Raw genomic sequence first — 27,192 nt, 5'->3', positions numbered from 1 at the left:
CCTCTAGTCTGCTGTTGGAACTCTGTGTAATATCCTTTATTTCAGTCAGTGTATGCTTAATTTCTAGTTGGGCCTTTTTCATAACCTCGAGGGTCTCACTAGATTTCTTGAGGGTCTCACTAAATTTATCGGCAGTTTCACTAGACTTATTAAGGGTCTTACTAAATTTATCAGCAGTTTCTAGAAAATTCTTGAAAAACCTTATAAGTGTGGTTTTGAACTCTATATCCAGTAGTTTTCTTTCCTCCATTTCTGTCATTTGTGACTTGTTTTTTTGTCTCCACATTTTTTATGCTTCCCTGTGTTGATAGAGTGGCTTTCTGTGCTAGGTGTCCTATAGGGCCCAGTGGCTCAGCCTCCCCAATTACCTGAGGTAGACACTTTTGGTGCACCTCTTTGTGGGCTTTGTGCACAGTCTTGTTGTAGTTAAGCCTTGATTGTTGTAGGTATCACTGGGAGGAATTGACCTCCAGGCCAATTGGCTGTGAGAATCAGCTGTGTCTGCAGTTGGAGAATTTCTGTGCTGGAGACACCCTTCTGGGGCAAGACTTGCTTAAGTGGGGCTTTGGTGCTCACTGAGTCTGCCCCCTGAGTGTGTCCCTTATGGATCTGAGGAGTTGTAGTCTGGATGGTCCCACTCTGACCACTGGGTACACTGGCACTTGGATCTCTAAGGAGGTGCTAATTTAGCCTCTGCCTGAGGCTACCCAGCAGGAGCTATGGAGAGATCTGCAGATTCCTCTTCTTTGTGTGGGGTTTGGAGGTGCCCAGATGAGGCCCAGCTGTGAAGCAATGCAAGCTGCTGTGGGGCCTTGGGTCTTCTTTTGGATGTTCTGGGTCTCTCTGACCCAGCTGCAGTTTGTTAGGTAATTTTCAGATAGCCAAGGGCCAGGTCATTCATATGCAAAAGCCTCTGTGCACAGCTTGGGTGGGGCGGGGTCTCAGGGAATCAACAGGGCGGAACAAACAGCTATGGCTGAGCCTCAGTCCTGCCCTAAGAGGTCCTGGGTCTCAGTGTCCCTCGGTAATCACTGCAAACACCTCTGAGAGAAAGCTGCCCTCGAGTTCTGCCCACTGCCAGACAGTCCAGTTTCTCCCCATATGAGTCTGGGTCCCCAGAGACTCGTCAGGAACTGGAGTTCAGAGCAGTCTGGAGCCTGTGACTCCCTCCCGATTGAAAAAGACAACCGCGTCCTCAGTAGCCAGCCCTTTCCACGTGTGCTTCCGTACCTCTGTACTTTACTTCTGTACCTCCTCTGAGTCTCAGTGTGCTTTACTCTTTCCTTCTAGTTGTAGAATTTCCACTCAGCCAGCCTTCCTGTGGTTCTGGATGATGCCCGTTTTGTCTTTTAGTTATATTTTTGAAGTGGTTGTGCGAGGCAGCAATTTCCGGTGTTTACCTATGCCGCCATCTTGGTTTCTCCGAACTATTGCATTTCTTATAAATCTCCTTTGGGGACTGATAGAAGCTCTGACCCAATATAAAGGCAACTTCTCAATTTGGTAGAAGGGAGAAGACCGTGATTTGTTTTGACTATAGTTGGCAAGTCATCTGTTTAGATTTTTAAATAATGAGTTTATTTTCCTCACTAATAATCAGAAAAATACCATTGGTAAAAGAGTTTTTCTTGGTTGTCATGGAAAAGTGCATTCTGACATTGTTTGCTTCCCACTATTATCATAAAGCCTGTTATTAACAAAAACCTGTAAATGGGACATGGATGGAAATGATGCTTTGAATCCTTTTTGATGGAAAGATATACTCAGGTCTTGTTTTGTTGTGTGGTTTTGTTTTGTTGTGTGGTTTTTGTTTTGTTGTGTGGGTCTTTTGTGTGTTTTTTTTAGGTTTGTGTTTGGTAGTAGGATCTTTTCAGTCACCCACTGCTCTTGCTTTCACTTAGAAATTGTACATAGTCAAATGGATGGTGTGGGGAGGAAAAACAGTTTCAGGATTAAACATTACAAAAATCACAAACCTTAAAAGGAGATAATAAAACTAATGTTCGCAAAACTGACATTATTTATCTCTATTGTAGAGGCAAACCGAACCTAACTAACATGAGCTCCTTGTTGATCAAACCAATCCAGCGTGTGACGAAATACCCCCTATTACTGTGCGAACTTCGCAATTCTACCCCTCCCTCTCACCCAGACTTCAGAGCCCTGGAGGACGCCTGTGCTGCTGTGAAGGACATCAATGTAAACATCAATGAACTGAAAAGACGGAAAGATTTAGGTAAGAAAACATACGATGAATCGGGTGCTCTCCACGACTGGCGTGCTCTGTTTCTGTTTCTGAGAATCAGCATGTCTGAGCCGTTAGAGCAGCTGTAGTGATCATGAAGAGAGTGTGGCTGCGCCTTGCCAGCTGGGTTCAGGAGAAGATTATAAGGCACAAAAATGACCATTTAAAAAAAAATCAGCCCAGCAGGTGTGGCTCAGTAATTGAGCGTCGACCTATGAACCATGAGGTCCCTGGTTTGATTCCTGGTCAGAGCACATCCTGAGTTGCAGGCTTGATCCCCAGTTGGGGGTGTACAGGGAGCAGCCAATCAATGATTTTCTCTCATCATTGATGTTTCTATCTTTCTCTCACTTCCTCTCTGAAATCAATTAAAACATATTTTTAAAAATCCAACAGCCCTGTACTTAACCTCTTGTGACCATTGCATGCCTGGTGACATGCTGTGGGCCAAAGACACCCAGAGCCTCTAGCCCTGCCGTCTCTGGCAGTGTGTGTGGTGGGAAGGAGACATGGCAAGGCCGGGTAGCTGGAGCAGTGAGAAGCTAGAGCCAACAATCGGTGGTGAAAAGTGCAGATCCAGGCGAGGGGGCCCAGCTAACACTTCAGCTCACCTGGCTCCGGCACACAAAGAAGGGAGATTTGGAGGGCAGTAATGGTTCCACTGAAGGGAGCAAGTGTATTTCTTTCTCAAATCAACAAAGTATTGTTAACTCTTTGTTAGCTGAGATGTAAAATTGGTGTCTAACATAGAATGTAGATTTCAAAACAGAAGGCACAATTACACCGGCCCTGTAGGAGTGCATTGGGATAGATCATGGGTCCTCTCTCAGTGGGATTTGTTCCCTTAAGTTTTTTGGGCTTTTTTTTTTTTTTTTTTTGCTTTGTACTTCTAACATCAAACCTCACTTCAATATTAAAATAATGATAGGACTTCTGAGCCAACTAGTCCAACCACTTCATTTATTTTTATTATTTTATTTTCTAATTTTTTAATTCAAAAAGTGGTATGTATTTTTATTAATAATTCAAAATGTGGTATGTATTTGTAATGATAAATTAATTTATTTGTATTAATAAATTTAAAAAGTGGGCCCTAGCTGGTTTGGCTCAGTGGATAGAGTATCAGCCTGTGGACTGAAGGGTCCTGTGTTCGATTCCAGTCAAGGGCACTTGCCCAGGTTGTGGGCTCAATCCCCCCCGGTGGGGGATGTGCAGGAGGCAGCCGATCAATGATTCTCTCTCATCATTGATGTTTCCATCTCTCTCTCCCTCTCCCTTCCTCTCTGGAATCAATAAAAAAATATTTTTTAAAAAAGTGGTATTTGTATTAATAAATGATAAAGAAGGGTATAGAGTAAAAAGTGAAAGTTGCAAAGAAAAAGACACCATAAACACAATGAAAAGACAGCCCATAGACACAGGATTACTATCTAGAATATGTAATTATTGATATTAAATCAATAATAAAATATAATAAGTTAATAATAAAGATAAGCATTTTACAGAAAGACCAATAAAGTTTTTTGTGTATATTTTTTGTTATTAATGCTAATCCTCACCCAAGGATATTTTTTCTATTGATTTTTAGAGAGAGGGGAAGGGAGGGTGGGAGGGTGGAGAGAGAGAAACATGTGAGTATCTCTCTCACATCGATTAGTTGCCTCCCACACGAGCCCCCCACCAGACAGGGGATCGAACCTGTAACTCAGGTATGTGTCCTTGACCTGTAATTGAATCTGCAACCTTTCAGTGTTGCAAGCTGACAGTTCAACCAGTGAACAACACTGGCCAGGGCAGAAAGACCAATACATTTTTAAATGCTAAGTTTCACTAATAATCAGGGAAATGCAAATTAAAATCATGACATATCATTCCCAGCCTGTACTATTGGCAAAAAGACTTTTAATGGATAATGTTAAGTGCTGAGTTTCAGTCTGCAGGTGAGAATGTAAATTGGAATCACCTCTTTGGAGGACAATTTGATGATTTCTAGTGAAGTTGAAGAGGCACACACCCAAGACCAAGAAAATCAATGTTTATATGTTTGAGAAACTCCTGCCCATAAGTAACGAGCATTGTTCATAACAGCAAATAAATAAAAAAGAGAAGAAAACGGCTTACACATTCATTCAGATCGTGGATAAACTGTGTAATACACTGTGATATCATGAGAGCATAACAATTATAAAAATTAACGGGTATATTCATCAATTAGATAAATAAAAAATGCTATTTTTAAAAATAAAGTATCAAGTGACAGAAGAATATATGCAATTTGGTACCATTTTAATAAAGATTGACATTCAAAAGAATATTATGAATTGTATGACTGAAAACACACAATAAAGGCATAAAAATGGATACAGATATAATAAACCCATTCTCTTTTTTAAAATATATTTTTATTGATTTCAGAGAGAAAGGGAGAGGGAGAGGGAGAGAGAAAGGGAGAGGGAGAGGGAGAGGGAAAGGGAGAGGGAGAGAGAGAGAGAGAGAGAGAGAGAAACATCAATGATGAGAGAGAATCACTGATCAGCTGCCTTCTGCCCAATGGGGATCGAGCCCGCACCCTGGGCATGTGCCCTTGACCAGAATCGAACCCGGGACCCTTCAGTCCACAAGCCAACGCTCTATCCACAGAGCCAAACCAGCTAGGGCAATAAACCCATTCTTAAAGATCACAACTCCTGCAGGGATTAAAGATGGGGTTCAGAGAAACTTCACCTGTTATGTAATTTCTTTTTTAATTAAAAGATTGGAAACAAGGCAAAATTAAGATTTGGCAAAACTAGGAGACAGATAATAGCTGTTGTATTATTATTTCATTTTTGTGTTTGCTTAAAATATCCTAAAGTTTTAAAGGGAAAAGCTTTTCCTCTCCCATGATTCTAATTTGCATAGTTTTTAATCAAATTTTCTTCAGGCTTTCTGTCTTTTTTTCTGTTCTCTTCTTTCTCACTCTCTCTGTGTTCTCCTTCTTTCCTTCATGCAACATGTATGATACCACAGTTTACTGGGTTCTTAAAAAACATAATCATGTGTCGTGAACATTCTTCCAGTTAATGTGGCCTTCTTTTTAATGGTTCCATAGTACTCCAATTATGAGTATGTCATAATTTATTAAACAATTCCTCAAGGTCCTAGATAAACTTTTAGATTGTTTCCAACATTCTGCTACTAGAAAAAAAATTGCTGTAGCAAACCAAACTTTGTATGCTTATGAAAAGCATGGACTTCCTGGTTATAGACTATGAATATTTTAATTTTTATAAGATTCTGCCAAATTGTTCTGTACTGAAACTGTGTTAGTTTAATCCTCATCAACAGTCTATGAGATTGCCCATCTCTCCACACCCTTACCAAAAAGAAATATTAGGAATACTTAGCATTTGAACAGTATGAGAAGTAAAATGATTTTAAAGATAAAAAAGTAAAACTCAGCCCGGCCGGCGTGGCTCAGTGTTTGAGTGTCTACCTGTGAACCAGGAGGTCTCAGTTCGATTCCCGGTCAGGGCACATGCCTGGGTTGCAGACTCGGTCCCTAGTCTGGGAGGTGGGGGAGGCTGTGTAGGAGGCAGCTGATCAATGATACTCTCTCATCCTTGATGTTTCTATCTCTCTCCCTCTCCCTTACTCTCTGAATCAACAAAAATATATATTATTCTTTTTAAGTAAAGCTCAGCCCTGGCCTGTGGCTCCGTTGGTTGGAGCATCACCTGCCAGTATAACAAATGGTTTTGGGTTCAATTCCCAGTCAGGGTACATACCTAGGTTTCTGGTTCTACTCCAGGTGGGGGTTCATACAGGAGGCAACTGAACAATGTTTCTCTCTCTCTCTCCCCCCTCTCTTTCTATCCCCTCTTCCTCTCTCTCTAAAAATATCAATAAAATAAAAAAAGTAAAGCTCAGAGAGGTGACTCAATTTATCCCAAAACTGTCTGCTAGTAGCAAGCCACTCTAGGATCTGAGGACTCCTGAGGTTGGATGTCTTTTCATTAGTTAGGTCTTGATGCTTCGTTCTAGAGACCCCAGAGAGTAAATGTATTATCTGAGAAGAGGGGAAGAGCTTTATTTCAGTATCTGGGGTACTTTTAATGTGGGAGGTAAGTGAACCTGGGGCTTTGAGGCTCACACCCTCGGACAGCAGTTTTGAAGGATGAGGAAGTGGGCGGCTGGACTTATGATTGGGCAGTGGGGCTGGAGCATATGGCATCTGCTACGGAGAACCAACAATCATGTGGATTTGTATCTTAAATATAAATGTTGGTCTTGAATACTTGGGTAAAAACACACTTTCTATGCTGCACAGGCCCAGATGTGTCACTGCATTCTTTTGTTTTAGTTCTAAAATACAAGAAGAATGATGAGGATGAATCACTTAAAGATAAATTGTCGAAACTAAATATTCACTCAATTAGCAAGAAATCAAAGAGAGTGACAAATTATCTCAAGATTCTGACCAGAGGAGAATCACAGGTAATTTTTCTTCTTGGGCCACATACATTTTCCTGAGAACATGAATGCTGATATTTTTGTGAGGTTTTGTCTTGTTGGTACACAGCTGTTTCTAGAACACTGAGAATCAAGGTAATTGCCCAAGGCTGTTATGCTGCTGTTTCTCTCTCTCTCTCTCTCTCTCTCTCTCTCTCTCTCTCTCTCTCTCTCTCCCCCTCCCTCCCTCTTTCCCTCTGGAAATGGAGTGAGGGTGGGTTTGACACTATCCTAGCTGTGCCACTTCCACTCAGAAGCAGGCAAAGCAGAGATAAGGCCATACAGACAGAGCTCAACCAGGGCTGCCCAGGAGTCCTGACCCTCGCCATCACCCAGCACATACTCTCACCCAAGGCAATGCCCTCCTTTCATCCCTGTCTTGTTTCTGCTTTTTAAAAATCTCACTTGCCTCTGGGGCTCCCTTGATATTCATTTGATCTTCATTTCACCTGGAGTAAAAAGTGTTCCGGTGCACGCGTTAGTGCATATTTTCCCTGCCACTTACCTCCTTCCTCTTTCCCCTCCCCACTCCCAGGTGCACATTCTATTACTAGGTTATTGTTTTGTGTCAGCTGGTTAGCCTGACTTGAACCTTGTTCACCTCAACCCCTAATACATAATAAATGAAGTAGCAAAGGCTGTCAAACATTAATGTGCACAAAATGAACTGGAGAGCTTGCTCCAAGATTCTACGGCTCCACCTGCTCCTCTCTCTCTCCTTCTCTCTTTCTCTCTCGGGTTCAAGGGTACAACCTATAAGTCTGTATTTTTACAGAGACTTCAAGTGTTTTGAAACTAAATAACTCTGAAGTATGTGATCCATGGGACACATTTTAAGATTCACAAGATAGTAAGTTCATGGCCTGGAGGTGGTAATACAGTGAGTGAGCTTTTAACCAAAAGTGGGCAGGAAGGTTCTTTAGATACTATATAGTTCTTTTTATTTTCCTTCTCATTGGCATGATTTCATCTCTTATTATGTTAACCTCTCTAACTAAAAGTTTTAATTTTACCTAGAGGCAAGTGGATGGTGGCTCAGCATTGGTTTTAGGTGGCTCGTCTTATCGGACCCACTCTCTAGCTGCTGTGTTCCATGGTCTTTTTCCGTTCTCCATGGTCTCTTTAACTTTGTGACCACTGAGCTAGAAGTGGCCTCTTCCTCCTCTGACCACCTGACAAACTCACTGAATGGATCCCAGTTGTGGCCCTGTCAATATCGCAGGAGGTAGCACAGGGCAGAAATTAAGAGCAAAATCTTTGAACTTGTCCATATCTGGGTTTGAACCTTATCTCTGTCTTTTAATATTTGTCTTTGGGCAAATAACTGAAATTCAATGTAACCATCTGTAAACTGGGGAATTATACTAGGACCTAACACATGGAGTGGCTGTGAGGCTCCAGTGAAATGATGCATAGAAAGTACCTAACACAGTGGGGAAGCCCTCAGTGAATACTGGCATCATCATCATTACCACCAACACCATCGTTATTTTATATCATCACCTTGTATTGTGATTTACCTTTTTTAATGCTCAGACTTATTACTTCCCACATGGATATAAAGCCCCAATTGCCTGGTGTATTAATCAGGTCTTTTACTTTCTGTATTTTATGATGCTTTGACATCTTTAATAAGCTTGCTGTCTGAGGAGCGAGCCCAGTCCAGGACTAGCCTGTTGTTAGAGATGGCCAAGGGCTCAGTGGGAATCACTTCTTTCATACACAAACCAACCAATCCAGAATCCATAGCCCCCACCACCTCCCTAACTCATTCACACACCAATCTTCCTCTGCCCTGGATACCAGGGCCAGGTACCAAGCAATCAGAGACAACCTGGATAGCCCCAAGCCCAGGACAATTATTCAAACTGGTTAATCCTAAACTGTTTACTCTGCCCAGTGTGTCTGTAGGGTTTCCCCACAAAAACTCCATACAGACTGTGGCTTAGACTCTCTCTTTGCTTCTTCCTGCCACTTAACCCAGCCTAGTGACCCTGCATGGCATGGGTGACCCCTTCTCGAGGACTTGTGAGTAAATACACCTTGTCCGAGCCTTGTTCTTATTTCCTCCTCTGACTGCGATGGCTTTCCCATACCGTATCCAATAGGGACTTTCTGGGAACACATGGCTCATTTATCCTTCTGCTTACATCCTAATATTCTTCCAGGGGCTCACTGGGTCCATTGCATACAGGAGGTAACTCCAGGCCCCTCCTCTTAACGTGGAGCTATAATATGGGATGTTTGGGACATGTATGGTGTGTGGTCACAGATCAGAGAAAGGAAAATCAAGACATTGCCACCCTGGCTGGTTTTGCTCAGTGGGAAGAGCATCAGCTCATGGACTGAAGGGTCCTGGGTTTGATTCCAGTCAAGCTTGGTTGCAAGCTTGATCCCCGGCCCCAGATCGGGGCATGTGTGGGAGGCAACCAACTGATGTGTCTCTCTCATATCTCTCTCTCTCTCTCTCTCTCTCTCTCTCTCTCTCTCTCTCTCTGCCTTCCACTCCCTCTTAAAAAAATCAATGGAAAAATATCCTCAGGTGAATATTTAAAAGAAGACATTACCACTAAAGACAACAGCCATAAAATTGAACTGAGAATTCATGTAAGAAGAGACAGTAGCCTCCATAGGCGTGTGGAAATATGTGCAAACAACCCTCCTTTGACACGTTGCTTCTGATTTAAGACAATTCCACTGAGGAACAATAGGCCCATCTTCATTCCGGGCAGGCTTTTGTAGAAGCTGTAATATTCCTTAACACATTTATCATCAGCTTCTGATAGTTTTCAATCGTGAGCTAAGCGTGCTTTGTCATGAAAGTGGCCTGGAGGGATATTAATTAGATTTCCCCCTTAATCTTTTGAGAGGATGTCCTGTCAGCAATGAAGCATTTTACTGTTAATCAGAAAATCAGCTGCATGGGCTGGACTGGGGAAGAGATAAATCTCAAATCAGCCCATTTTGCACTTGTCAGCAGCTCAGGGGAAATATTTGGTGGAGTTAGGATATAAAACTATTACCCAAGAGGAAGATTCTATTCAATTCATCACACATGTATTGAACTCTTAGGTGCCAGACTGGAAATACAAAGAGGTTCTGATCTCAGACCACTTTGCTTTAAATCCTGGTCCTACCGATGAACATTGCAAGTTTCTTTAACTCCCTGTGTTGGTTAGCGTAAAGGCCACACTTCTGTCACCAAGAGATTCCAAACCATAAGCTTCAGTCAGCCCGCCATTTATGTCTCCCTCTTGTAACAGTCCTGAGGTGTGGGTCCCAGACGGGCTCCTCTGCCTGAGATGCTTCAGAACCCAGTTCTCCCCAATTGTGTGCGTTGCTGTCTCCTAAACGTATTGTCTTCGTTTTCCTGGTTAAAGCTGGGACACAGCCAGGTCTTCATTCGAGCCCCAAGGATGGTGTTATAAGGTCAAGATTCAGAAATGAAACACATCACTTTTGCTCACGTCCTAGTTACAAAAACCCAGTTCCAAGGACAGAGCCAGCTGCGAGGGAATCTGGGAAGGGTAGCCACTGGCAGGGCAGCCAGGTGTCTACCTTAAACCAAAGGTGCCAATTCTATCAGTAAGTGGATGACAGGGGAAATGTTAATCATCTCTGCTACTCCTTCTGAAACCTGTTTCTTTTCCAAAATGGGAGTAATCACGGCACCTACCCTTCGAGTTGTGCAGTATAAGAATTAAAGTGAGCCAATGGATGACGGTCTAGCACAGTCTGGAACATAGTGTGTAATAAACGTTAGCTGTTATTATTATTAAGACAAAATACCTGCAGTGCATCATTGGAGAGAACAGCTTAAATAATTGACTAGTTGTGTGAGAGCACATACGAGGGAGTCATTCATTTTCTACAGTGGAGAGCGTAGGAATGATAGGGAGCATTCGTAGAAGGGTGACAACTGAGCAAGTCCTTAAAAAATAAACAGAATTTTTCCAGCAGAAAAGAGACAGTAGCATATTCCAGCAAAATAAAGCAGCCTGTTTTGACTGCAGAGAAGGAGAAATGGGCCATATTTCTCATAGAGTGATCCTTGAGCCTGTTATTTTATAAACCATCTGGGTACCAGCCAAGATATACTGATCAAAATAGCTGGGGATGAGTTTTTTTAAAAACTGCATTTTAAAACAATCTACCACAGCCTATTGTTTTATGTATTAAATTGGGTTAGAGCATAGAAATCCTAAGGCAAAGAGTTAAGTTTTGTGTGTATTACAAAGAACTATGCCACCCACTTAAGCAAAAGTCTTTTTAGATGAGCATTATTAAGGGGGTTAAAAATAAAAATGTCATCATTTTCTGTGTATTCAGTTCTAAGGTCAGTAATTTTAAATGAACAAATGTATGAACCGAAGACAGCTACGGGTGTCAGCCAGTACCACACTAAAGAACACACGCCACAGCCTATGAAACATTTGCTGTTCACACAGAGTTTGCCAACACGAGGCTGGTTCTAGCCATTCGATTGCCCAGAAACTCTTCTCACCATTAGGAGCAGTAGTAAGTGTGCATTCCTAGAAACTGTTGCGAGTATATAAAAAACATATATTTTTCTGAATGCTTAACACATAAGATAACAAAAAATAACTGAATACATGTGACCAGTGCCTTAACTGCTGAGTTTTCTTAAGAGAGGGCTAGTTTTGCTAAGATTATATGTCATCTTTCAAATCTGAGTCGATAAAGAATTATCACATTTCTTTAGCCAAGCACCTAAGAACATTTTCTAAACGACCACCATGAAATAAATTGGAATGAGTCATACATAACAACAAAACAAGAAATTCCAGGCAGGGGATCAAATTTTTATTTTCAATTCTCACTTTATTTTTATTATTTTAGAAGCTCACAAATATAATATAATTTGAGGGCCCATACATAATACATGTCATTAAAAGCAGCAGAGAAACATTTGACCTCCTACCGCTGCTGTGACATAGGTGAAGCTGTGTGAAAACTGAACGGCAAATGAAGCTGTGTCACGTGGCTTCCTGCACATCAGCGGTGCCGCGTGCCCACAGAGAGTGCTGTGAAAGGCAGGCGGCAGATCACCAGAGGTTTTCATCTCAGCGGGGAGTTTGCGGTAATGTGCTGGCCAATACAGCCTGTAATATTTTTCTTTAAACACCAGGTTCATTTGAGTTATAAAAATAAATAATTTCATCTATATTTTAGGTGAAAGACAACACCTTTAATAGAGAAGAAAAGCTATTTAGATCTTTAGAAAAGACCGTGAGGCACTGTGTGAAGAACATTTCATTCTGTCTTCAACACATACAGGTAAGGGAGACATGACTCTTCAATGATCCTACCCCCAGGTACCGATGTTCATGGTAATTATGAAGAGTAAATCGACTGTTCATTCATCATATGATGACACCTACCGTATCCAATTTGGGGTGCAGCAAACTGCTGGTGAAGGAAGCCAATAGAAAGGCTGTGGTTTTGTTCTCTGTTCCCTTACCTGCCCAATCTTTCCCCCATCCATATCGCCAGGTTGTGGGATGTTTGCTCGCATGATTGCCCCATGGTGCGATTCAGCAACAGGCTTTCTTTACACTGGAGATGAGCTCACTAATTCAAAATTTTGGACAAGGCACAAATGTTCTTTGTTTATTTTGTTAGACTAAATAAACTCCTGACTGGTCTTCCTACTGAATATAACTAGACTGTATTCCAGTTGGTTTAAGTCTGATTTTCAACAAGGGCACGCAAACCTCAGAGAGGATTAGAAACCCATATTTGTAAATTTAAGAGCAGAAGTGAAAGAAAATCAAAGAGGCACATAAAATGGAATGAGAAGAGATGTTTTAAAGTAAAAAATGCATAACATAAAGGCCATTTCAAAAACCCACAAAACTCACAGGTGGGTCTCACATTTAGCTGTTGCTACCTAGCAGCTGACCCTCCAAAAAGGCACGTGATCACACAATCCTAAAACAAACTGAGCGGCTGTATATATTTTACATCCAGAGTTTCATAATGTGCCCTTTACAGCTCTGAAAGAAATTCAACCTTAGGTAGGTTGTCATACATAAAAGAAAATCAATATAAGTGAACATAAATTCTAACAAAATAATTCCAATTAAAATATGCAAATACTCCTACACAACCATAGGGAAAAAAAAAACAAACAAACAAAAAAAAAACTCCAGAAATTTTCAGTCCACTATGAGAATCAGACTTAAACAAACCAATTAGAGTGCAGGATAATTATATTCATAGGAAGACCAGGCCAGAATTTGTTCTGATGGATCTCATAAAGAAGACAGTGTCCTTAACAACATCCTGACCAGGGTCATGACTATGAAGCATAGAGAGTTAGTAGAATTACGTGTATATCAGTTCATTGGTCCCCTTCCCATTTTCCAGTTTTTAGAGGCATATGCACACTTAGATGAGTTATCACAACAGAAGATTATCAGGCACAATGATTTGGTGACAAGGTTCTATGCTATGTAACCAGCAAGCCACATTCTTTCCTTATTTATTGACTGATGCATGCAAAGCCCGATTTTACACCTAGGTTTGCTCATCTTTTCCTAAAGCGCTGCCATTTGGGAAAACGAAACCCAAAACTTAGTTGTAAAAGGGCAGTGGGAACCCTGCCCTGAATGTAAATTTCAAGGAGTTAAATGCCTCTTGGGAATAGAGGAAAGTCTTCACTTAAAGAGAACATTAAATTCACTAAGGAAAATGGAAGACATACATAAAAGAGGAGTGATTTTTAAAATAAGGGATCTATAAGAATTGAATGCTGAGGAATTGCCAGTGAAAGAATTTAAGTTGGACTCTTGCCCTAGCCCAGTGGTTAGCAAACCTCGGCTCGCGAGCCACGTGCGGCTCTTTGGCCCCTTGAGTGTGGCTCTTGCACAAAATACCATGTGCGGGCGCGCACATACAGTGCGATTGAAACTTCGTGGCCAATGCGCAGAAGTCAGTTTTCTGCCTGGGCGAGTCTATTTTGAAGAAGTGGCGTTAGACGAAGTGAGGGTACTTTCCCTGAGGTCAACCCCTCAGATTGAGGATGTTTTTAGCAAAGGCCAGCTTAAGAGTACCCTAATTAACTTAATAACAATGTACCTACCTATATAGTTTTAAGTTTAAAAAATTTGGCTCTCAAAAGAAATTTCAATCGTTGTACTGTTGATATTTGGCTCTGTTGACTAATGAGTTTGCCGACCACTGTCCTAGCCAGTTTGGCTCATGAGTGGATAGAGCACCAGCCCACAGACCAAAGGGTCCTGAATCTGATTCCAGTCAAGGGCATATACCTCGGTTGCAGGTTCCATCCCCGTCCCTGGTTGGGGAGCATGCAGGAGGCAACCAATTGATATGTCTCTTTCCTCCCTCCCCTTCCACAATCTTTAAAAATCAATGGAAAAATTTACTCGGGGGAGGATTAACATAAACAACAACAACAAATAGATGGACTCTTAATCTTAAAAAAGGGTATCATCAAGAGGAGTAGGAGAAAGTAACATGGGAGGAAGTGAGGAAATAGTTTGCTATAGGTAACCCCCTTGAACAGAGTATTCATGGTGAATTCTTTTTCTTTTTTTCCTTCTTACCTCTCAGTGGGAATGGAGGGTGATGCTGATGAAGTGCCCGTTTGGGATGAGTGTCCTTGTACTAACTTTGCCCTCTGTGTAACTTTGCTCTGGGTTTCAGGATGCCATGCACTTTGCCCTGCAGAGCATGCTGGAGCTCCAGGAGATTTCATGCACCAAAGATGAGGAAGAGGGGGGGCACCCAGAGGCCCCGAGGAATGGCCCATATCCCTGTGATGACTTTGTAAGTTATTTATCTTCATAGGTAAATGCAAATGTAATAGTACAGTTAACAGAAAAGCTGATTTTCACTTATTTTCTCTGGTTAGAAATGAAACATGCACTAAAGCAAATACTAATGTCAAAATTAGTAGATTTTAAACAGGAGATTTTTTTATCATTAAATATTTTAAAGTGGATTAGTGTAGATTTCACTATAATCAAAACTTAAAAGGGTACCAGACTGTGTTTCTAGGGGTAGTAATTGTCTGACTAACTAAAATCGACATTTAGTTTAAGTGTGCATATAATACAGAAAGGATTTATGAAGTTAGAAAGCTGCGATTTTCTTAGAGTCCTTACAGCTGGTGGGTGTGAAGACACGCTCTGAAGATGTGACTTTTATTAACCTACTGTAGGCTCAAAAGCAAAGCCTTCCTATTAAAAAAGGGCTTTTACATAAGACATTTATTATGTCTCCTGTTCTGTGGTAAATATTTGTTTTCTAAGAGTTCAGTAAAATATACAGAATCATAAAACAGAGTCTGGTAATCATAAAGAGATACTTGAGCCAATGAAATATTTGGGTGGTAAACTAGTCTGAGTAATACTAATTTTAACTTAGCATCTTGTGTTCCATAGATATTGTTATTTCATAACAGTATTTCAAGTATTACATATAAAATACAATAGCCTCCATCATCATCTTGAAGGTCCATGAGAGTGGCATTATTGTGTTGGCATTACTGGCATTTGGGGTCAGACAAATCTTCATTGAGTGGCCCTTGTGTTGGAGGGTGTTTAGCATTCCTGGTGTTCCAGGCTCTAAATCTCCATAATGTCCCTCCCTCTCAAGTCCCTACATCCAATGAACAGCAACACATATTTCTGAGTCCTAGGAAGTGATACAGCCTCCGCAACAGTAGAAAAACACTGAGAAGCACCTTGCTTTCCTAGCACAGGAAAATGAAAAGCCAGGATTACATCTGAACTAAGATGCTAGGTTAGGTAAATGAGAGAGGGAGGAGGGCGAGAAGTTTTTATGACATGTTAAACGGAAAGAGTGTGGCTATTTCTTATACATTATCTAGGCTTAATTATAGAGAGCATTTTTAGAAAAGTCCTTAAGGGTTTGCTCTTTAGTTTAATTCCAATTCATTAACTAAGTCAATAAATATTTATTGAGCACCCTGTGAAAACATGGCATATAGCTTCTCCCTCATTAAGAATGCTCCAGAGGCCGCCAAACTCCCATCACCGCACTCTGCTCCGCTCAGGTCCCCGCACGACTCTGCGCCCACCATGGCCTCGGCAGCTGGTAGGGAGATGGCGCTTAGTGGAGAGCAAAGGCTCCCACGAGTACAGGAGAGAATTAGGCGTGGGAATGGCTCTGCAGAAAATGGGCTCCATGGCCACGCCAGACTGTGTCATCACTTCCGATGGCAAAAACTTCACCATCAAAACCGAGAGCACAATGAAGACAACACAGTTCTCATGCAACCTGGGAGAGAAGTGTGAAGAGACTACAGCTGAAGGCAGAAAAACTCAGACCGTCTGCAACTTCGTCAACGGCGCGCTGGTGCAGCACCAGGACTGGGCTGGGAAGGAGAGCACCATCACAGGAGGCAGGAAGGCGGGAAGTTAGTGGTGGTATGCATCATGAACAATGTCAACTGTACTCAGATCTATGAGAAAGTGGAGTAAAAATGCCATCATCCTTCTGAACGGGAATTAGCCATGAGGATAAACAAGCTCAGTTCAATGAGCAAATCTCTCCATGCTTTTTTCCCCATTACTGTGTTCAGTTATCACAAACATTTTACATGCAACTATTTCTGTTGGTTTAATTAGCATTGACCCTTCCGTTAGTAAATAAATGTGTTTATGCCATATATCCTATATAATAAAGGGGTAATATGCAAATTGACCGTCTGATCGATGCCTAACTGCTCCCCTGCCAGCCCAATCGCCCCCAACTGCCCTCCCCTGCCGGCCCGGACATCCTTCTGGATGACCTTCCAGACGAAGCCAGGGCTGCGAGGGCTGAGCCCCTTGTACGAATTTTGTGCATCGGGCCTCTAGTACATATATATATTCGTGCACTGGAGGGGGGTATCCCTCAGCCCAGCCTGCACCCTCTTCAATCTGGAACCCCTCAGGGGATGTTTGACTGCCCCTGTGGGATCAGGCCTAAACCAGCAGTCGGACATCCCTCTCACAATCCTAGACCACTGGCTCCTAACTGCTCACCTGCCTGCCTGCCTGATAGCTCCTAACTGGCCCCCCTGACAGCCTGATCACTCCTAACTGCCTCTGCCTGCCAGCCTGATTTCCCCTAACTGCCCCCCTCACCCCCGCTGGCCTGGTCGCCCCACGCAGCCTGCTGTTCAGTTGTTTGATCATCCCTCACTAACCCCCCTGATGGTCTGGTCATAGGCAGCCATCTTTTGAGGGCATGATGGTCAATTTGCATATTACCTCTTTATTATATAGGATATACATATATGTGTGTGTATATATACACGTGTGTGTGTGTGTGTGTGTGTATGTGTATATATATATATATATATAAAGGAATGCTCCAGAATTCAACAGGAAGATTAGACAAGGTATTCCTACCTTGCATAATACCACAAGATGATAAATTAGGATAAATTAAAATAATTACCAGAAAACTCAACATAAAAGTAACTTTTTATTGGTAACATATATTTGAACTCTGTTTAAAAATCAAACATTTATCTGAAACCACAGAAGTTGTTTTTATCTAAACATGAGAGATACTTATCTACACATTTTTATAGGACAAAATCTTAAAGTAAAATTTAATTCTTATTTGTTCTGACTACAATTCCCATGCACAGTGAATTGGCTCATGTCTATGTCACACAACATATATATTGCAATTATAGTGCAGTATTGTAAGTAGACTACCTATAGAGTCCATTCACATCACAGACACAGCAATTCATCCCAGAACAGTAAACAGATTATTTGCTTAGCCAAAGTACTCATTTAACAGTCTGCAGGTACATATGGATATTTTATAAATTAGACATCAAATTTAATCTGGGTTTGCTATTGCTAGTGCCAATAAAGATTGGTTTCTTCTCTCTCCTAGATTTCCCATGAGTTCAGACAAAGTTACCAGAGGCCATTTAAGTTAATTAATAGCAGCTGCTGCTCAGTCTGATTCCCTAGGACATATTTTGGGGTACAAAAGAAAACCTGCTTCCAAAATGCCATAACATAATCCCATAACCCAAGCATGTATGGTAAAGGGTGGTCAGCAAACCTAGGATACAAGTGCCCTTCAGAATAGAAGGGCAAGAAAGAAATTCAAAGAGAAGAAATTAAACATAGGGTGCTCATGGTCTGGCACAGGGTTTGGCATTAATATGAAGTTCATTTTCAATGACACAGACCTAAAAATGTAACAATTTAGGACACAGAATCAGCATTGGCTTAAGCCTTCAGTGTATTTAAAGAGGAAGCAATAACTCTGTGGTCGTTTCTATCACAGGAGCAAAATACCTATAATAAGGGGGTACTGTCTGTTTAGGGGATATAGTTCCACTACCAAAATGAGCTACCAGGGTAGCCAGGAAATCAGGGCAGATGTCTCTTCTAAGACAGACTTCCTTCCTTCCTTCCTTCCTTCCTTCCTTCCTTCCTTCCTTCCTTCCTTTTTTTTTTTTTACGAAAAGAGTTGACTATTTTATTTTCACATTTCACAATACAAATGAAAATTGCTTTATTTGGTCCCACTACTCCCTTCAAAAAGTATTCTCTCTTAGGAAGAGGGAGTGAATTTTCCTTGTCTGCTGTTAGAAAACACCCAGAGTCACAGCACCTCGATCTCTTGTGAAGTAGAACAGTAACAGAAGCCTGATAGAAAGAGGCTCCCCTTTCTCCTTATCTGTCTGGTCGAGTCATTCCAGGCCGAGTGGGCACCATCATGGGACGGGTGGGAGGTCTCATCATTGGGGGCCCAGGCATCATTGGCATGTGCCCTCCCATAGGAGGCCTCGTTCCAGGAGCAGGTCCCACTGGCATCATCCCAGGAGGAGAAGGACCCATCATTGGCATCATGGGAGGGCCCCCCATATGGGGTGCTGGCATCATACCGGGGAGAGGTGGACCCGGAAGACTGGGGGGAGGTGGGATCATCGCCCCTGCAGGAGGTGGAGCTGAGAATGGAGTAGGAGGTATCTTTCCTTGCTGAAACGCTGCAGTTGTTTTGTCAGTCAGGCTCTGAGCCTGCTCTTCCATCCATTCCTGATAGTGTCTTCCACATTCTCGTTGAGTTTCCTACCACTGCAGTGTGTCTTTCTCACAGATGGAGAGTCATGGGTGAGGTATGGATCGCAGTAGTCACAATAAAACTTGGGCATGTTGTTCTGCAGGCCGTTGGCACTCCGTTCCAGACTCTCTTTCTTTTATTGCCAGCAAAATGACAGGTGAATCATTTATGCAGTCTGGGCAGTCACAGGCTGGAGGTCACCCCCTCCCTCCACGTGCTGGCACTGGGATTAGAAAGAGGGGGTAGGGGAAGGCGTGGAAGGAGGTGATCCCAATGCCGGAAAAATGATTGGATCCTTCTTTAACTCGGCTAGGTACCTGGCTGTCTCCCTGGTGCTCCTGCAGGGAGGAGGGAAGCCCATTGATAGCAGCGCTGGCTGCTCCGTGACCGGATTGTTTCCTCTCTCCGCAGGCAGCTCACTTACAGAAGCTCGTCCTGACGCCCCTGTCAGCCCTGCTGTCCCTGTTCCCAGGGCCTCAGAAACTCATCCAGAAACGCTATGACAAGCTGCTGGACTACAACAGCTACCTGCAGCGGGCAGCAGGGGAGGAGTCAGACTTGGCCAAAAAGGAGTACGAGGCCCTCAACGCCCAGCTTGTGGAGGAGCTCCAGGTGTTCAACCAGGCCGCACGCAAGATTCTGTTGAACTGTCTGTGCAGTTTCATCACCCTCCTCCGGGACCTGACGCTGGTGAGACAGCAGCTGTATTCCACGGTGGTGCCGGTAAGCACAGCACCCGCACCTGGCCACCTTGGTCTAGACATCTCTTGGAGACAATGTCCGTGCAAAATAGCCCTGTCCATAGCTTGCACCAGCGTGGTGCGTGTGAGTGCGTGCGTGTGCCTGTGAGTGCCTGTGTGGTTTTCCATAGGAAGCTGAAGGAGAGTTTCCTAGTTTGGGTTTGCTATGACTTAGACACGTGCAGTTTTCGTTTTGGAGATTCCTTTTCAAATGCCAACCCACGTTCAGCTATTGCAGGTGACACCCATGTCGCTCCACCTGCCTGATGCTATGTTGTAGCTTCTCAATTCATATTTTGCCTTCCCTTCCCATGCAATAGTTTTTCAGTGTTAACCATGACTAAGATGAGGATAAAAAATCAGGCCATCTCAGTGGAATGATAGAGGTAGGATAACTGTTAAACCAGTCTTCATTTTGCTTTGCTCCAAAGAAGATAAGACTGTGTGTGTGTGCATGTGTGTGTGTGTGTGTGTGTGTGTGTAAAAATATGTGTGTATATCTCATTTAGCCTTCCATTAGAATATGGTTTTATGATCATTTTCTGAAGAGGAAGAAAGATATTTGCATCTTAATATCAACTTTAGAAAATCAGCTTGGTTTCCTGGCCCTTAATTTCACATGTATTAGTTCTCATTCAGCTGGTGAGGTACTTAATGGACATTTGGAGGAAAATTAATTGTCCCTACTTTATTTTTTATTGGGTATCTAATTAACTTATCCTTTGAATTAAATTATATTGAATAATCAGGTGTTACACTTACATGGTTCAAAAGGTCCATCCATGTTTTAATGTGTTTCTGTACTTAATTTTTTGTATTGCCCCCAAATACTCCATAATATGGATAAGTCACATTTTATTTAACCATTTATCAGTTGAACATTTGAGTTATTTCCACTTTTGGGCTATTCTGCATAGTGCCACTATAAATATTCAAGATCCCTCTGTTACTCTTCCCTCTGACATTTCCACATGGTCTTTTCATATAGTGGCACAGCACAGCCGGACTTCCATGGTGATGAAAGTCTCCCAAGAGTGAGTGTCCCAAGAGAACCCAGTAGACATTGTATGGTCTTTTTTAGCCAAATCTTGAAAGTCAGCATCTTTTCCATCATTCTATTCATTTCAACATTCTACTCACCGAGGTGATCATAAAGGCCCACGTAGTTTTGAGGGGCGGGGGCATGGATTCCATCTCCTGGTGGGAAGCATGTCAAAATATTTGCTGATCTGTTTTAAAACCATGTAGCCTTTTTCCACTTCCCACTATCCCACCCAACACATTGAAGGTGACTGCTGCCATCAATTCCTGAGCCTTTTCCTCAAAACTGTACTGCTATTTTTTCTTCTGTTCTCCTTTTATTAGGCTTGAATCTTTGAAAAAAAAATTATCCCTATCATTTTAATGGGATTTATGGAGACAGAAAATTAGGCCATTTTTTTTCTGATTCTAATGTTGACCTAATTTTTCACTGTGGAGCTACCCTGTACTTTCTCAACTGTTCTTCACAGCTCTACTAAACTCAGTACCTAACTGGTTAAGTAGTTGTCTTGGAACAATGTCATCTTATTTCTGCCTGCCTATAGGTACCATTGTTGGTTTCAGACATCTCTGAAATGCAGAACAGAGTGCTAGAAGAGGTTCAAAATCTGAATTTTATAAAGGACAACAGTGCCACCTTTATTGAGAGAAAACTTAGTTTTGAAAAGAAGAAGCCTGTGCAAGTTCCGGTAAGTTTGGTAACATTCATGCCCAATGATGACTATCACTTCTGTGCCTTGTTTAAACCACAATTTATATTATTTTCCATATCACTTATCTCATTCTAATATCCTGTCATTTACACTTATTTTATGCAGACACTTTTGTCTCTTTTTACCCTCTACACTATGAACTCTAAGTGTATAGATTTTTATGTTTTGTACATGATGTATTTATTCCAAGCAACTAAAATGGTGTCTGATATAAGATAGATATTTTATAAGTGTCTGTTGAATAAATAATAGCATTTTATAGAGCTAAATTGTATAGTTCAAACCTTTCACTTTTTCTAGATAAGGAATCCCAGGCTGCAGAGATGAAGTGGCCTTTTCAAAGTCACTTAGTGGCAGAGCTGGGATGGGGCTAGGCCTCTTGACTCCTGCCTAGTTTACTGGTATTATTTCCCAGAGAAAGACATACACATCTACAATTTACTTAATTAAATATTTATCAAGTGCTTAATATGCAAGGACATGTCTACAGTGTGACACAAAGAGCTAAAAATGCGTTCACCATAAGAGAGGGATTAGAACCTCTGCCTTCTGATTTTCTTTGAATTTTCTTTCTTTTCTACAACACTGCCCTCATGTGCTAGCTAGAGATTTTTTCACTGTATAACTCAGCTGGATACTTCACAATAATAGCCCAATCTATGCCTCAGCGCTGAAATAATCCCAGATCCATGTATGGCTTCAACATTTTAAAAAATTCCGGAAGAGAAGAATGTATCGACCCAGTGAGGACTTTAGAACACAGCTGTCTAAACCAAAATTTCTCCTTACCTCTCCCAGCCAGAAGTGCCGCGTCAAACGGACACTCACCGCTCCAAACTTCTGTCCACATACACTACCGAGGAACTCTACCAAGCTAAGCGCAAATGCAATGCTACACAAGAATATGACATCAATCTTCTGGAAGGGGAGTTGGTGGCTGTGATGGAACAGAAAGATCCACTGGGGAGTACGAGCAGGTGGCTTGTTGACACAGGAAGTAAGTGATTTGCTTAAGATGCACAGAACTATCACTTCTCCTCTGGTTGAGTCTTTCCCGGGGACCTCTGTGTGCTTCTCTAAACACAAATGTTTGGAAAGTGTATCTGAATGACCTTGTTTCTTCTTTCTTTTTACTCCTGTCCAGTTATTAAAGGATATGTGTATTCTTCCTTCCTAAAACCCTACAATCCGGCCAAGGCGCAGAAGGTGGGTGCTGAGAACAGGTCCTGTGATGATGACTTTGATAACATCAGCCTCTTTGTGTCTTCGCGGCGAACTAGGGGCAGTGTCACAAGCACCCCAGAAGGTAGCATAAGTGACAGCAGCTCCTCTCTGAGCGGCACATGTGGAAAGTTTGAAACAAACGGCACTGATGTTGACAGCTTTCAAGAGGTAGACGAGCAGGTAAGAATTTCAACCTTGATGTAAAGACACTTGGCTGTTCAAATCATGAAAGATGTTCTCGCTGGTGGCTCTCTTTCTTACTGTAAGACTTGGTGGAAGAGCATCAGCTTTGACATCAAGACCTGTTAGTAACTCTATTAGCGCTTACTCTCTGTGCAAGTGTTTGCAGGGAATTGCTTCACAGTCTGTTTCCTCAAATGCAGGCATAAGGACATTGATTCCTATTTTGCAGAGTTGATGTGAGGATCAGGCATAATGTGGATATGTAAAGTACCCGGCACGGAGTGGCACTCAGTAAGTCGTGGTGCTACCTTTACCCTGCTGTGATGAACGTAGAGTGAAGATGGTCTTCTTATACTCCCCCCATCAGAGGAAAACAGCTCATACTGAACAGATTGCCACCATCAGTAGCCTCTGGAAAACTGTTCCTAATTCTTCTGAGGGCAATATCTGCATTGAGTTATCTATGAATTGGCCATTTTTAATCTTGTAAAATGACATATAACATATAATGACATTTTTTAGAGCTACTTTTCCCTCAATGCATCAATGCAAAGGCGATTGGGATGGTTCTTTTGCAAATGGTTAGTTAACTATAATATAGAGTTCCTTTTTTCTACTTCAGAAAGTTTCAATATATTTAACTTTATATCCCCAAGTGGTGATCAACTACCCAATTACCTGGTTCTTTTTTTAAGTTGCTTTTTTTTAGTGGCTTTTTATTAATTAACTAGAGGCCCAGTGCACAAAATTCGTGCAGGGGGGGGGGGGGCGGGGGATGTCCTTCAGCCCGACCTGCATCCTCTCCAATCTGGGACATTCCTCTCATAATCCAGGACTGCTGACTCCTAACCACTTGTCTGTCTGCCTGCCTGATTGTCCCTCCTGCCTGCCAGCCTGATCACCCCCTAACTGCTCTCCTGCCAGCCCGATCGCCCCCAACTGCCCTCCCCTGCCAGCCATCTTGTGGCAGCCATCTTGTGACGATGTGAGGGCGGCCATCTTGTGATGATGTGAGGGCGTCGCACAAGGGTGTGAGGACCACCTAGCTTTTTATTAGTATAGATTTCGTTTTGTATAAAGGTAATACATGCTATTTGTGAAAAGTTTAAAAAGTAGAAAGATTATATATATATATAATATATATTAATTCCTTCCCCAGTTATACTCTGATTCGGAGACAATATTCAGATTATCTTTTCAGACATTGTGCATATACAAACACATATTTATATGAGTGAAAACATGCATGTGTTAAATAATCTTTTTTTACTTAACAATGTACTTTAGGCAACAGTAACTAAATATCTACCTCCTTTTTTAATAAATTGATTTTATAAAGTGATTGAAAAGTGGGAATAAATTGCATCATCTTTGTGAACAGTGAAAATACACTGTTTATTGTACTGTGCACATTTGAGGTAACCTACAAGGCAATTTTTTGTGTGACTAGACTTTTGTTCTTGATTTTATTTTATTATAAGGAATATCAACTGAAACCTGTACTGCCTTAACTGGATGACACTTGGGTCAGCATTTCTTTCCCTATCCTTTCCTACCATGGCAGCAACACGTCCCTTGCTCTCTTCCAGAATTGCAACAGCACATTGTCAAGGGAGGTTATCAGCTGTAATCTAGCCTTACTGGTGGTTGTAGTGGGTCCTGGCAAGAAAGACAGATGGATGGGTGGCCTTGGCCTCTATTTGATATTCAGGGGATTCAGTGGGGCCTAAAAATCAGTCCGAAACAGGCAAGTTCTGATTGACTTAAGACTTTATTGGCTGTGTGATTTTTACACCAAAGCTGTTTTTAACCTGGAAGAACTCAAAGAATAAAAGGGTTCTGTGAATGGGATTTGGGAGGTTTTATGAATTTTCTCAAATATGTTCCAAACTGCCTGCTTATGTGTATAACTATGGTAAAAGAAGTCCATATCTTTCACTGGATTTTCAAAGGGAAATTCTATTGAAAAAGGTAGAAACCATTGCTCTGGAAGCTTAACTTATATTTATCAATTCTTCCACCCAATCAAGAAAAAATTGTTGGGTAAAGAGCTTCTAGCATTTTCTAGAATGGTTATAGTGGTTCAGAAGTCTTAAGGTAGGGTGAAAATACTTGCTACCTATAATGAGAAACTGTTGTTAATGAAAGAGAGCGCTTCTAGATGAGACACTAAACAGGTATAACTAGGAAGTATTGTCAATCTACATATTGGGGCCTCAGTACCAACTCATTCAGAATCTTACATGCACACCACAGGCAGAAAGCAGGGACTTTCTCTGAATGTTTTAGAAGCTCTCCTAATTTATGATCCAGAGACATAGAATAATGGGTATGAACCAATGCATATTCACAAATTGGTAGGACTGATTTATAGTAAGGGACTTAATTTTTAACTTCTTTGCTCTCTACTTTATGCTATATCAAAAAGCATAAAAGCAGTAAAAAATATGCCTTCCCATTATAATGTATTCCCCCCTTTTGCTCATCAAATAGTAACAGCATGATATGTATTAATTTTCTATGATGCATAACAAATTATCACAAAGTAGGTAGCTTAAAACAACATACATTTATTAGCTCACCATTTCCATGGTTAGGAATCCAGGCACAGCTTAGCTGGGGGCTCTGCTTAGCATCTCACAGAGCTGCAGCCTAGACTTTGGCTGGTCTGTGCTCTTTTTGAAACTTCAGGTTCCCTTCCACGTTTGTGGTTGTTGGGTGAATTCAGTGCCAGTAGGACTGAGGCCTCTCTTTCCTTGCTGGTCATCAGCCAAGGGCCATGACGCCTCTCAGCACTGAGAGGCTGCTCTCAGAAATGTGTATGTGGTGATCTCTAAGCGGCTCACAGCATGGCTGTTTGCTTGTTCAAGGCCAGCAGGTGAGCATCTTTCTGGTTTCAAATCTCTCAGTAAGTCAGGCTATTCAAGATAAGCTGTGACTAACTCAAAGTCAATTTATTAGGCACTTCTGCAAAATCCCTTCCATATAACATAACCACACGAATGCCCATCACATTCACAACTACCACAGTCTCTAAGATGCCTTGTGTGGCAAGCAGGATGCCAGACTATTGTGATGCAATCTTTGGTACTTCTCAAAAGGACTGGGTTTAAATAATAGCTAAAATCCAATTTTGGTGGGAATTTCAGTGTCTGAGAATAAGTGCACTTTTTCCCCCCACATATATTATGCTGAGGATGTAATTTTTGACTTATTAGAACTTAGTTGTTTTTGCTGCTAATTCTAAATTCATTGTCTGGCCCTCCGTCCTTACATTTTCAACTACTTATAATAATAATAATGCTATATATGTAGTATACTATTGTTTAGGAAATGCTTCAAAAGTCAGCAGGCTGGAGCTTAATGTATTTAAGTAGTTGTTAAAATGACGCTTTAGAAAGTTTTAATGACATGAAAAGATTTTTTACTATATTTTCAAGTGAAAAAACAGATTGCAAAAATTATGTGTACTCTAATTGTATGTTTATTAGCACTTCAGGTGGGTAGGTAGAATAAAAGATAAATGACAAAGAAAGGAAGGCAGGATGCAAGCAAGGAAAGCAAGGTATTAATAGCAGTTGGATGATTTCTTTTCTTTTTTGCTTACCTTTATTTAAAATTGTTTTTTATTAATAAAAATTATTTGTGTAATAATCATACATAACTAGGGGGCCAGTGCATGATTTCGGGTACCTTGAAAGGAACTGTGGCCACAAGGCTGCAGTGGGCACAGGGGTGGTTCTCGGCCATTCTCCACACCCCCGCCCAGCCCCTCCCACCACAGCCTCTTGGTCCCCTGTCTGCTGGCAGCTCCACTCCAGCCGCCACTCCCACGCGCTGACGGTGCCAGCCCCGCTCGCACCCACTGACAGCATGGAGTGATTGGGGCCAGTGCTGTCACTGGTGCGAGCGGCAGCTCTGGTGCCAGCAGCAGGTGCGAGAGGTGGCTGCCGGCCCCGATCGCCCCTCAGGAGCAGGGGGAGGTAGAGAAGCCCTGAGAGGCGATCGGGGCCAGTAGCTGCCGCTCACACCCACTGATGGTGATGAGCGATCGGGGCCAGTGCCAGGCACCGGCAGCGGGTGCGAGCAGCAGCTCCAGTGCCGGCAGAGGGTGCAAGCAGGGCTGGCACCAGCAGCAGGTGGGAGCACCAGGTGGGACTGCAGTGTGAGGGAGCAAAAATATTTCCATTAACCACCAGAGGCTCGCCCCTATGACAGCAACCAGCACCCTGCCTTGGTCTGGTGCCCCCACTCACCTGTTCCTCCATCCTGCCATGGCCAATGCCTGCCATGTTCCACGCTCTGCTGCCTGCTGATGATGCCCGCCATGTTCCGCGTATGCCCCCGGTGGTCAGCGCACATCATAGCTACCAGTTGTTCGGATTTTTGGTTGTTCCGCCATTCAGTCTATTTGCCTCTTAGCCTTTTATAATATAGGATTGTTAACTAAAGTACACGAAAGCTT

The 27,192-nt window shown here is 42.1% G+C and overlaps 1 protein-coding gene and 2 pseudogenes across 1 annotated transcript in view; 2 read left to right on the top strand and 1 right to left on the bottom strand.

The window, feature by feature from the left end:
* Positions 1–27,192, top strand: part of ARHGEF38 (Rho guanine nucleotide exchange factor 38) — a 137,754-nt gene that overhangs the window by 105,610 nt on the left and 4,952 nt on the right. Inside the window, exons 6-13 of the mRNA XM_006096600.3 lie at positions 2,037–2,236; positions 6,588–6,721; positions 11,930–12,034; positions 14,426–14,548; positions 19,238–19,549; positions 21,153–21,296; positions 22,119–22,317; positions 22,465–22,724. Coding sequence (XP_006096662.3) covers positions 2,037–2,236; positions 6,588–6,721; positions 11,930–12,034; positions 14,426–14,548; positions 19,238–19,549; positions 21,153–21,296; positions 22,119–22,317; positions 22,465–22,724 — 1,477 coding nt within the window. The remainder of the gene's footprint in view (positions 1–2,036; positions 2,237–6,587; positions 6,722–11,929; positions 12,035–14,425; positions 14,549–19,237; positions 19,550–21,152; positions 21,297–22,118; positions 22,318–22,464; positions 22,725–27,192) is intronic.
* Positions 15,752–16,227, top strand: LOC102418377 (annotated as a pseudogene).
* LOC102417428 lies at positions 18,406–18,939 on the bottom strand (annotated as a pseudogene).

This window comes from Myotis lucifugus, unplaced genomic scaffold, assembly GCF_000147115.1.
Source record: "Myotis lucifugus unplaced genomic scaffold, Myoluc2.0 scaffold_182, whole genome shotgun sequence".
Taxonomy (NCBI): Eukaryota; Metazoa; Chordata; class Mammalia; order Chiroptera; family Vespertilionidae; genus Myotis; species Myotis lucifugus.
Note: the sequence above shows the minus strand (reverse complement) of the source record. Positions and strands in the feature narration are given on the sequence as shown.